The 12,924-nt window shown below is 38.0% G+C and overlaps 1 protein-coding gene across 1 annotated transcript in view; it reads right to left on the bottom strand.

The window, feature by feature from the left end:
• SLC15A5 (solute carrier family 15 member 5) overlaps window positions 1–893 on the bottom strand; it is a 30,659-nt gene extending 29,766 nt beyond the window's left edge. The window contains exon 1 of the mRNA XM_066318500.1: window positions 772–893. Within this exon, the coding sequence (XP_066174597.1) occupies window positions 772–781 (10 nt within the window). The 5' untranslated portion in view covers window positions 782–893. The remainder of the gene's footprint in view (window positions 1–771) is intronic.
• Between the last annotated feature and the right edge of the window lie 12,031 nt (window positions 894–12,924).

Genomic DNA, 12,924 nt, shown 5'->3' with positions numbered 1-12,924 from the left:
AATGGAAGCATCCCACATCTATCTTGTGCAAATATAAATGCATACACACGTTACAAAGAAGTAGAAAACCAGGTCAGCTTCTCTAAACAGTGCTCTCAGTGTTTCTCATGGCATTTTTTGAGACACGGTTTCTGCTGTTTGCTTCCATCTGCCCTTATAACTACTCAAATTTGGCCTCGTCATATCTATTTAAAATATAAGAACTACTACATCACAAACCAGAAGCACAAGAGTGTATAACCAGTATGTATAAAGATTCCAAAGTTACCTTAAAAAAAAAACAGAAAGCAATTGTGACTCAAGCAGAAAGCCTAAAAACTCTGAAGCTTAAATCTAAGCAGTAATAGGTTGTTTCCTCAAATTAAATAAATTGATGAAAACAGCTGTGACTTATCACATGCCAAGAACTACTTCTGGTTTCTGATCCATGATAGCTAAAATGATCTTCTTTTGAGCAAACCAATCAGAGAAATCAAAAGTACAACTCAGCTTAGTTTCTTCATCAAAGCCTAAAGAAGTCAATCTCAAATCAAAACAAGCCGGAAAAAAGTATTTTACCTCAGAGGTGCAAATGTCTTCTGTTGCATGAAGCTACTTTTATCTGACTGTTCACAAAGAAAGTGAATTTTCCTTTTTTTTTTTTTTTTTTTTTTTTAAGTAAATAAAACTGTATTTTAACATCAAATAGAAAACATAAGGACAACTAAACTCTTGCTCCAGTAGAAATTTGAATATAAAATACTCTATTCTCCTTTAGAGTGCCAAGTTTACCTGCTGTCATAGGTGCTAGCAGTTCACAGTGAATCACATCATGGGAAGCAGCACACAGAACAAGGCTTCTAGCTGGGATGGTTCCTAGTCCGCATGTGGTGCCACTTAACCAAATTTGGGGTTACAAGCTGGGAAAACAGAATAATTGACTGAGCCCTATAAATGCCCTAAAAAGCAGGAAGCAGTGATTTTCCTGATTACTTTTAAATTGCATTTGCATGTGATCAATAAGGGTGTGGTGGTGACAGTCACAGATCAATCAGTACATGATTAACTTGTTCAATGCTAAGAGAATGTACAGTTCCATGTAACAATAGGATCTTTATTGATATACTTTTTAATCACTTCTGCAGCAATTATAGGTGGTCAGTCGGTTTACTTGACATGTTTTCTAGTGAATTCTAGTTGAATCATCTGGCATTCAATTGGCTTTTTCTTACACAAAGTAATAGGACTGCATAAAGCCTGATGAAAAATCTCTATAATTTTCATTAGCATATGTAGAGATTTACATATACTGAAGTTCCTAGAAACTGGACACACAAAATAACTGCTATTTCAAAATCCAGCCCTTCTGGAAGTACTTTTGCCTGCCAGTAAGGACTTTGTGTGCTTTTTAAACAAATCTTCTTTAAAGACCTGAAAATGTGGCAGTCACATCTTGGAGAGAGGTTTATAAAAATACTCAATCTCACATGGCACTGTAAGCCCACTAGAAGGTCTGGGTGTTAATAAAAGAGTTGCTATTTGGTGCCCCACCACCCTGGGTTAAAGGTTACTTCTTCTCATACTAGAACCTACACATTAACATTAGGCAAGTGAATTAAGCTGGTCAGATTGGACTTCAAATTTTCTACTAATTTTCTCTGGCAAGGGATAATTGTCAGTGTTTTTATTGCAGAGGTAATTTACTGAAATTGAAGAGGCAGAACTTCAGGGTCCAGCACAACAGTTCTTCTAGCTAAAAGGCAGTAGTGGCTTTAGACCTCTGTATTCTAGAAAGGTCACTCTCTCTAAGTTTTTAGTAATTTTCATTCAGCTTTACTCTAACTCCTTTAAAGAGCATGTGAGAGGTGTTATCCATCATCATAGCAGTGGTTGTGGTTCCTGCTAAATATCTGGGGGGGAAACATAATTGATATGGACAAGGCTGACAATGCAATGCAAGAATTTTGACATTTGTAAATAAAAAAATTACATGGGTCAAATCTTCGTAGTTAGCACCAGGATTCCCATGAACTTCCATGGTTTGAGAAGCTGGCTCAATGACCACTGACTTGAGGACTGCAATTGAAGAGACAGAAGCAAATACAGAGCATTTTTTTAATCTTTTTTTTAATAAAAACCATTTTTTAATTAAAAAAATTTAGCTTCTAGGGTGAACTTTGTATTTTTCTAATAATTTTTTTGTCCCTTTTTTTCATCTTATGCGTCACATTGGGCAATGTGTTAATTCTTATATCCCACATCCTATCTCACAGGTGAATAATGAAACTTCTTTTCTTCAAATTGTTGCCTCAGAAAATGTTTTTATTGATTTCTGCTTGCCTGCCACTGTAGTCTCAGAGTACTGTGGACTGAAGGAGAACTGTGACAGAATTATGGCAATGCTTCTTTTGGAGCTCCCAGCATTTCAAACCCATATCTGATGCCTCTGAGAAACTACATTAGCATCAGTAAAAATGCTGCCTAATATATATCTGACTACATACCAGAAGAATGAATATGTGCAAACCCCAAGTGCTTGTGAAGGATGTAAAACGTCAATTAAGAAACTGAAATGTGGTCATCATGAATTTGAGAAAGCCAATTTATGAAAACTGTTATGTTAGCAAATCTAGTAAAATAAAATTATTTTATATTTTATAAAGATCTTTCAAATGTTTTAAAAGGATACTTTAAAGGTGGAAAAAAGGCATCCATGAAGTAACTAGTTCTTAAAATTGCTGATTATATGAGAGATTCTCTGAGAAGTTCTGGAATTATGGTACCACATCAACTTGGAAAAATTTTATTCTCCCATTGGTAAGTATTTTTGCAAAAGTTTCAACACTTTACCCAGATGTTAACTGGTAACATTATCCAGTTCTTCCTTGCTGCAGGAGGGATATTATTTCTGTCTTTTTTCATGGCCACTTTTACCTGTGAAAGTGCAAGACCAGGGAGAGGCTTTAATACTAGGGAAAAGCTGTATTTAAGAAGCATATTTAGTTTTTCCTAATAAAGTAACAATCAAAAACAATGTGGGAAAGCCATTTTCTTCATTCTGCTGAAATGCAGCACACCAAGAATGAGAATTAAATTCCTCTCCCAAGAATGCCTCAGAGGTCCTGATGGAGAGTGTAGACAGGACATATTCTGCTAGAAGCTTTATTTTCTCTTCTTGTCCTGCAAAAATCCACTTTTCCCCCCGAGTAATTTCTTTCCTTTCTCTCTCTCTCTGTTGTTTAAGCAGGGACTGTGGCAAAAGCACAGAAGTGACAGGAAGCAAGAATTCCATCGCTTTCTCCATGGTGCCTAGAGCAGTACAAGAATGCACAAGAGGTGAACACACTGGAGTGAGTCCAGTGAAGTGCCATGAAGATCTGAGGGGACTGAAGCATTCCCCATATGACCAGAGGCTGAGAGAGCTGGCACTGCTCGGCCTGGAGAAGACGAGTCTCAGGGAGTTCTTATTAATATACAAAAATACTTGAAGGTAAGGTGCAAAGAGGACAGAGACAGGCTCTCCTCAGGGGTGCCCTGTGACAGGATAAGAGGCAATGAGCACAAAATGAAACAAAGGGAACCCATTTTAGGAATAATTAAAACACTTGTGAGGTTGTCAGATACTGGAAAGGGTTGCCCAGAGAGGCTGAAGCAGAATCTTAAAAACCTGACTGGAGACAGTGCTGAGCAAGCTGCTGGAGGTGACTGCTTCGAGCAGGTGTGCTAGAGTAGGAAATTGCCAGAGATTCCTTCCAGCCTCAGCCATTCTGTGATGCTAAGCAGCAACACAAAATATTTTGGCAAAGTAGGCTCTTAATAAGATGATAAAAGAAAAAAGTTTCTTGTCCAGTTGCTGAGCTCTCTGAGTGGGAAATTTACTTTACACACTATGAGTGCTAATTTATTTTGATTTTTTTTTAGGGAGATGGTTTTAAAATTGCTGATCCTCAAACCTTTACTATAAATGAGAATTATTTTGGCATGATTACCCTGTTCCTTCAAACTGCACATGTTTTATTTTGGGAACTTTGTTCAAACATATATAATTATCTATGCTAAGCAGTTTATCATATGTTCTAAGGCTTTTGTCTTTATTGCACCTAGCTGACGGTTTTATAATTCAGGAGTAATTGAATTGCAATTATTTTTCATGATGCATGGTGTGGTTTTAGATCATGTTGTTGGCAGATATTCTTTATGGTGTCATTTGGTCTAATGGGAAAATTAGAAGTAGCTCTATCATATAGAAAGATGGCTTTTTTGTGTCATGTTATAGTTTGTAGATGGCACCCAGGATATTTTCTTTTGACATATAGATTTTTAGGTAGAGGCTGAAATGAGATTCTAAAGCAGAGTTCACAGTTGAGACAATATTATCTGTACATCCAAGATGATTTCAACTATTCTCCCACAGTGACAGTTCATTTATATTCAAGTCCATTTAGCTGACCGTGGTTAGTATTCTAAAATACATATATAAGTACGATGTGGTGGTGAAGTTTCTACTCTAAATTCATCCCTGATCCAACAGAACTGGTTTCAGAGAAGCCAGGAAAAGGCATCAGCATATTTTTCAGAAGCAGATATTTATCAGAGCAGGGGATTAACAGTAGATCTCCCACCTCAGTGAAGAGATTTCCAACCACTGCAGTGCCCAGGTAGTCTTTTACTCTTTCCTGCTGGAGCTTCACATTGTGTAAAGCTTTGTGAGCTGTACAGGAGCTGACTTTGTGACCTAGAGATTAGGGTTGCTCTCTTAGAATTTGGGAAGAGGCAAATGCAAGGCTCCATGTCAATGAATAGTTAATTATGTCTACAGAAGAGTAATTCTCCAACCCACAGGAGAGAGAAAACACTGTCTGAGAAAAGTACAGTTTTGGCCCAAGAATGGTAGAAACCGAGGCCTGAATGCTGGAGCCAGCAGATCATCCTTTTACAAAAGGAAAAGTATTACCTCAAAGTTTTTGGCTTGATCCACAAAATACTATCTGGAATCTCACAAATTTTCATGGGGTGTGTCAATGGTCATATGAACCCCAGATTGTCTGCCCATATAAAATTCTCAAACACACATGATCACATAAAAGTTGATGGCAGGAAATTTCAGACAGTCATCTTGAAACCTTTTTTATTTCCCTTATCTGTTCATATACGTTTCTGCCTTGCAAACTGGTACAGAAAGTAGTGTAATATAATTTTATTTATTCATCTGCAAAGTTGAATGTCCACAAGCTGAGGAAACTGAGTCACTACAGACCCCATCTGCAGTGCCTCGTGTGTCTTGGTTGAGGGAGAAACTGGCAGGATTTAAAGTGCTTCTCTTGTAATGACCAATATTTTCTCGTTAAAACTGATTTTCAATCGAGTTTTTGGTCTTTATAAAAGGTGTCAGTATGGTCAGCATGTTAAGGGAGGTGATCCTTCCAGGTACAATGTCCTTTATTTTCAGCAATTTGCCTAAAATGAGCAAAACTGAAGTTACACTCCTAATCTGGGGATACATACAGCAGAACTATTTCAAAATTAGTTTCACCAGAAATACACCAGCTTAACTTTTTCAACGCCACTTACAGTTAAACCTGGCTGATTCGGACACCAAAGAGATGACAGAAGGCTGGCACAATCCTTTCCACTGATGGAATGGATGGGTGCTGGGATGCCTTCAGCTGCAGAGGTTTCTGAAGGAAGGAGAGGTTTTCCTGTGCCTCAAGCCCTGATAACAACACAGCATGTAACTTTATAGTTGCCTGCACCTCTGGGCCTCTGATGATGTGAATACACCTTTTCCTAACTTCATTTGGCTCTTTAAAGACATCACTGAATTTCCCAAAGCACAGTTACTCTCACTTAGATTGCAGCCTATGAGATCTGAATTTGTGTTTGGAAGTGCTGTTTTCAATTTCCACTTAAAAATCATACTGCAGCCATCAGTGGCTCTTCCACCTGCTATTCAGTGCCCACATAGAGTATTTGTCATTTTCCATACAAGAGGTGCCTGCAACATCTGCCTAGGCAGTTTTGAAAGCATGGAAGCAATTTAAGAGAAATAGAACTAGAATAATTATCATGTCTATTTATATTTGATACACTTATAAGATTCAGAGTTACTGGCTTTTAAACACTGGACTTTAAATTCCAGTTTAACTGCCAGTGTGTGAATTTCCGGACAGAAATGCAATTGTTTACATGGAATACACTGAGTTTAAAATTAATCCTCCTCCATTTTGAGACATGCAATATACCACATTTTGAAAAATTCATTTTTTAGAGAGGTGCACCTGAATGTGTGATTCCAAAACAATATAATCAGACCAAATAGCTTTATCAAAGATAGCAATTCAAAGCTTTTAGTGCAAATGCATCCCAAATGCTTGCACTTAGAAATTCTCTTTCTAAGGTCGTGTTTACAGACTCTGCCACAATAAAAGAACAAAAATATCTTTGATGATTTAGCAGAGAAAAGGGTGGTACTGAAAAAGAGATGAGAAAGAATGGGATGTGAGACACTATTGAAAAATAATTGATACTGTTAGAGGAAGAAAGCCTAAACTCAAAAAGAAAGAAAGGGAATAATAGAGAAATAAATTTGGTACTAGGTGCTCACATTTTACAGTTAGATACGTAAGTGTTTGTACATCAGTAGTTTTGTCACATTCATAATGCACATTGACCTAAACCTACATTTGAGTTTCTCAGCTTTTCTCCTTATTGTTTCTCCTTGACAGACTTTTTGAAGATCTTAGATATGAAATCTCCTAGTGAGACGAACGTCAAGTAATTATATTTGTGGCAGAAGAGATGAAGTTGGAGGAACGCAAACCAAGTTTTGGCTATCACACTAGGATCTGACAGGAAAAGATGAACACAAGGACACTCTAATTTCCTCACCCAGCTCCCCTGGCTGAGCTGGAATGGTGAAGGAGAAGCCTTCATGCCAAGTGACGCACAAGGAGACCATACAGGCTGCAGTGATTTCAGAGAGAAGACCTCAGGTTTTAACAGAAAAAAAAAGTTTGGCAAATGTTTCAAGAGATGAGAAAGGCACCTCTGGTTCCAGTGTCTTTTCACTGGAATTTCAAGTTCCTATTCCATAGATATGCAATGGGTTTGTCTCTCTCAGATTACCACACTGCACCATCTGAAAATAAAACACTGAATTGAGATCAGTTCTTGCAGTTACTTATGGGTGATAGAGCACACAAATTGGTCTGGCTCTTTCCAAGAGAAAAGAATCATGCTTCCTGCTAAAAAAAAATGGCAGGGAGATGTTTAATATGATTGCAACTAACTGTTAAAATCCGTGCAGCTGTCAGAAGAAAAAAATAGCAGAGTTATATTGTCCCACTGCAGAGATGTTACATTTATAAGATAATCTCCAGCACAGCGCTCGTAGCTCATGTTTGTTCTCATACTTCAGAGGAATGTTTTCTAATCATCCAGAGAAGTTTACAGCGTTGTGCTGAGTTAACACCAGTGGAAATCAGGCCAGCAAGCAAGAGATCCATCATGAACAGCTGTATAGCACCTGTGTGTGCTGTGCGAGTGGCTGCTGCTTCCAGTTTGGTGAAGAAATCACAATACACATTTTTCACAGTGAAGGATTTTGGCAGTATCACAAGCACACTTTCATGGAGTTGTAAAATCCTGATGAAGCTGCAAAATCTTGAGTAGATCCGAGCTCAAAATTGAAGTTTTAAAATTCTTTTATCTCATGGTCCATAGTGTGTTTAAGCTCTGGATTTTGCAGGTGGGATGGGTGGAGTTTGCCCGTCTCTGCTAGACAAAATGGAATACACCAACGAAGAGTAGGTAGGAGTTCAAGTCTGGCATTGAATAAGGGAAAGAATTACGTTTCAAAAAATGTGCATGAAAGCAACCATTAATATATTTGCTGTGATATGCAGTAATGTGTTTAAAATGCATCTTATCAGTTCACCAACTGTTTTTCAAGTAATTTGTGAATTTTCAGTGTGAATGCGTATCCAGAGGCTCAAGCTGATAGTCTTGAAGAGTGTCAATTTTCACAGGATGTCTCTAACCAGTCACTTCTGAAAACATTGTCTGTTGCTAATTAAGTCTGGCACGTTTCTGTCAGATAGGCAAGGAATGTTATTTGCCACGCTAGAGATGGGTCAGTTATGGTACAGAGAAACTGTGGCTCCCTTGCAAATTAACAGAGGGACCAAAAATAGAAGTGAAGAATCCTAAATAAGATCAGAGGAAAAGCTAGAGATCCTAAATAATGTCTCTACTTACATAAGGATGAACCAAAGCCACTACAAATTTTACATGGGAGAGGGAAAAAACAAGCCTTTCCAAAAGACTCAACCGTGTGACGATCAGACCATAGGCTTTATGAGGGGAGACACCATTTAAAACACTTCTGTCATGATACTGAATATTATATTGATATTTTTCTTGCTGGGAGAATAACCCACAGAGCCCACAGAATTTTTCTAGGCAGATATTCTCTAAATTGCTCTGCCTTGCAAAAAGACAATTAATTTAAGTGAAGCTGACTTTTTGAAATCAGACATTAAAATAAGCTTTACCCAGCTGCAATCTTTATTGGAAACCTTTGGCAAGAATAGTTTTTCACTGCTTATTTGAAATCAGGAGACAAATACCACACTCCAAGTATTGCAAGGTATTTAGCAATTTTTTTACCATGGCCCAGACTTCAGTTCTTGGAATTGACTTTGTAACATGGTGACAATGTGACTGCTGATAGAAAACATAAAATGGTCTTAATTCTGCATATGAGTTGTATGCTAAGAAATCCTTCTGTACTCATTGGTAAGGCTGCTGATGCTACTGCCACAAACCTTGTGTTCTTCTGTCTTGGTGAAATGTTTTTGCTGCACTCTTGTCACTGTTAATGGTATTTAATGCAGACTATAATGTGCTGCTATTATCCCTGGCAAAAACGTAGTTTGTACCTGAACCTTCTTAGAATGTTCCTGATTTAGACTTCATCTACACTCAAGACCTCTCCCAGAATAACATTTTAGTTGTCTTTTTCTTTTTTTTTTTTTTTTTCTTTTAGATGCAACTGTAACATCAATAGAAAGCCTTCAGTGTGCAATACAGTACAAAAATCACCCTGCTCCCCTTGCTGTACAGGGACAAGTACATGACAGAATGATGTTTTACAGGGCTGTAACAACAGCCAATGGGTTGTAGCACTTTAATTATAGCGGTATATTTAAAGTGGCACAATTTTGGAGTGCAGACAAAGCCTTATTTACCACTTGAGGTATAACAGCTGCATAAAAAATTATACTCCACAGATAAATCACCCCGTGACGGTGGCAAAATACTGCATTTAGCATCTCTCTGAGCCAGTAGGAGTCTCAGCAAAGCTTCAGACAGCTGCCAATGGAAAATAGAGAGGTTGCTTATTTGTATTGCCTCCAAAGTTTTTGTGATACTAAGCTTTGGATGTATCAGAAATTACTGATTTTATTCCCCCTTTGGAAATCTGAACTTTGCTGAAAAAGAAAGAAATAACTCCTAGTGATTTTCAGATTTTTTTTTTTAACAAGCTGTGATACTGAGCTTTTGTATTCTTTAACCCAACTCTGTGCTGGGCTATATCTCAGGAGACATTAATGAGGGGAAGAAAACTGAACTGCATTGACCCCACCCAGTGTGAATTTTTTGCCACAGAGAGGGCAGAACATATGTCACCTACCTGGCTACTTCTACCTGAGTGTCAAGCAGGACCCTCATGCAGTCAGGTTCCCAAAGTCAATACAAACTTCCCAATGGTGTGATAGTTTCTATCATCTGGGAACAGCTGGAGTATGAAAAGATCTCTTAATTTTCCTTGTTTTTTTTCTTCTTTTTCAAAAATTCAAAGGGGATTTTGGGGTTTCCTGGAGATTATACATATATATATATATATATTAATCTACCATCTGTCCCATTAGTTAGTTGCTCAAACAGACAAAGCTTAAGAAAATACTGGTCAATAATTTTTTTTGTTGTTGTTTTTTTTGAAAGCAGTTTAGACTCTGTTCTGTTTTTCACAACAGAAAAATGAGCTGAAAGCATGGGATACATTGGAAAGCACAGCTATACTTCCTCTTTTTTTAACTCCTTGTGTCTTCAGGCCATTCAGTAAGTGTACAGCTTGCACTTTCACAGCAAGAGAGATAAGGGGATCAACTCAATATTCCTGCTAGTTATGGAAGTTCAGCATGGCAGGATTCCAGAGCAGGCATGGCAGTGGCACCTATTCCTTCCTACTGGCTGTGAACACTTCTGTACAACTCACTCCAACTTTACCAAACCACCAGAAGGGATTTTTATTTATTTTTTTTTTAATTTTTGATAAATTCATTATCGCTTCTTCCAGGGCATAATCATTCATTCCACTGATGTCCCACTGAAAAGTTCCAGGTTTCCACTGAGCAGGAGCTTGCCACATGCCTGTTGTCCCCTTCCCCACCTGGCTGGGGATCCCTGGGCCACTGAGGAAAAGACCAACATGGGAATTCTGAATCCCAGGAGCCACCATCACCTCATTTAAACCGAGCAGTGTGCCCCAAAGATGGCACAACAAGAGAGCTTCCTGTTAATACAAGGTTTCAAGGTGAGATATGTCTTCAGGAAATAAGCAGAATTTAAGCATTTTTAGAGCTCTGTTAAAGTTTTAGTTCACTTCCCATTTTTACTCAGCTGATTCTTTCTATTTTGGCTGATAGCAAGGATGTAGTGCAACTCTAGCCTTGAGACAGAAAGGTACTGACTAGAAAGTGAAAAGCTATCAGCCTCAGCGAGCCTGCAGACATTATGGTTCACTGCCTAAATTGCATTCATACAGCTCTCATCATAAGAAGTATGCTGGGTAAGTTCAGGGGCAGGTTAACCTGGCATTGATGTATAAACTTTCTAATTAGTTGCTGAGTTGCTGTTGTTTTTGTTTTGCATGTAACAGTTTCTAGAACAGGGTTTGATTTTATTTTTAAGGCAGTTCTGAAGTAAGGTAGATAACAATGAAAGCTGTCAAATACCGAGTACTGATGCCCTTTTTTTTTTTTTTAACAGACTGGTAAGAACTAAGTTTTACAAAAAATTGTCATTTGGTGTTTTTAAATGCTGGTCAGGAAAAGTCTCTTCCAGCAGTTTAAATTCCTGTAGTCCATTCAGCCTTCTGCCTGTTGGCCACAGCTGCCAACCAAAGGTTATTTACTGAGTGCCAATTGTGGCAGGACATTTTGCAATGCTGAAGGACCAAAGGGCACAGCACAGCTTGCTACGAGAAAAAATGCCTCATCTTAATCGGGAAGCCTGTGATGGGAAAAAAAAACCAACCCAGTCACCAAAAAACAACTGGTATTGAGGACCTTCCTCCCTGATAAAGACTGAAAAAAATATTTTAAACCTCATTAGAAAAATAAAGTTTGCCTATTTCCCCTGTTTCATACACTGTGCAGGAAAGGAACACATATGCTGTCACATTCATATTTTAAGGGCTCTTTTTTTCCCCCAAACCTTCGTACCTCAGATTTGAACTTTAAACTTGTGACAGTGTTATGTTCATTAGAATAAAAATCACTTGCTATTTCCATTGCAAAGCTCCCCCCCAGAGGTTATCTGAGCTGTTTTATAAATCATATCAGGAGGAAAGCTGGCATAAAGGTTGACAGCTCACTCTAGATAATCACTTCCCCTTCTCTTAAGTGACTTTAAGCAGAAAGGAGCATGTAGCTTGCCAGTTCAGGTTTTAGTGGTCAAGCATCCACATCTAACCACCACCAACACACTGACTAAATTAGCTTGTAAGTATTTTACTGAAATGCAGGAGGATCACAGTCCTGCTCAGGAGAAAATCTCCAACATTCATCAGCTATCAAGCCACATTTTCTCTGTCCTTTCCGGGCAGAGCTCATTACATGAAATGACATGAACGTGAAAGCCCTTTGACACACAGTCCTTGAAGAGAACCTGGGGTTCAGATTACTGTTGATTTATCAGCTTCCTCAAGAGCTGGACTGATTAGACTAATGGCTTATAGGGGATATGATTTCAACATTAAAGTCCTATATTGTGGAGGCAGACAAATGGAGCAAGTTAGATCTGGTAGTAAACAGAACCTGCAACTCAGGGCAACAACCTGTTAAGTAGAATATTAAGGGAATAAACACACACCAAAAGAATCCTGGGTTTAGGAGATAAGGTCAGCTTATGTATTATAATTTTTCTATATAAACTAACAAAACTAAATCCTAATCCTCTCTCAGAGAGATTGAAACAGTCTAGAAATGGTGTCACATCTTCCCAGGCTGAGTCAGAAGAGAAAAAAAAAAATCAAGCACTGGCATTTTGCAATCAATAGGGACCTCCCATTTTTTCTATTGGACGTTGGGGGCAGAGTGCTTGGAAGAGACAGGGTTAACTACAGCAGGAAAAGTGTGGAGGGGGCAGCACAGGAAGCAGATGGAAAGCCTTTCTTGGAAGTTGGTTGTGATAGAAGCAAATATCAAGGAAGGAAAAACTTGAGAATATTAGCCTGAAACATAAGTATGATTCAACTGCTAATCACTCCATCTCTCCCTGAAACTGTTGTCTCTTAGTTAAATGAGAATAATAAGACTGTCCTTTATAAAAAGGGTAATCCTGAAAGTGAGTATCAGTAACAAAGATATAGGGAGCTTATTTTCTCACTGTCTCACAACACAGAATCAAAAGACAAATTGAGCTCAATGCCATTAGGAAGAATAAAATCCAACCCTGAGAAAATTATATTTTTTACTCAGCTTATAATTGGACTTTGCAATTAATTTCTCTTGGAAGCCAAGAACTTGACAAGATACAAAAAGGAACTGGATATTTATGCAGACAATGAAAATTATCTATGGAATTATTAATTTTGAGGAACAAATGTTAGGAAAATATATTAAATTTCATGCTTCAGATATTTGGCAACTATAAACCGAG

Source organism: Sylvia atricapilla, chromosome 5, assembly GCF_009819655.1.
Source record: "Sylvia atricapilla isolate bSylAtr1 chromosome 5, bSylAtr1.pri, whole genome shotgun sequence".
Classification (NCBI taxonomy): Eukaryota; Metazoa; Chordata; class Aves; order Passeriformes; family Sylviidae; genus Sylvia; species Sylvia atricapilla.
Note: the sequence above shows the minus strand (reverse complement) of the source record. Positions and strands in the feature narration are given on the sequence as shown.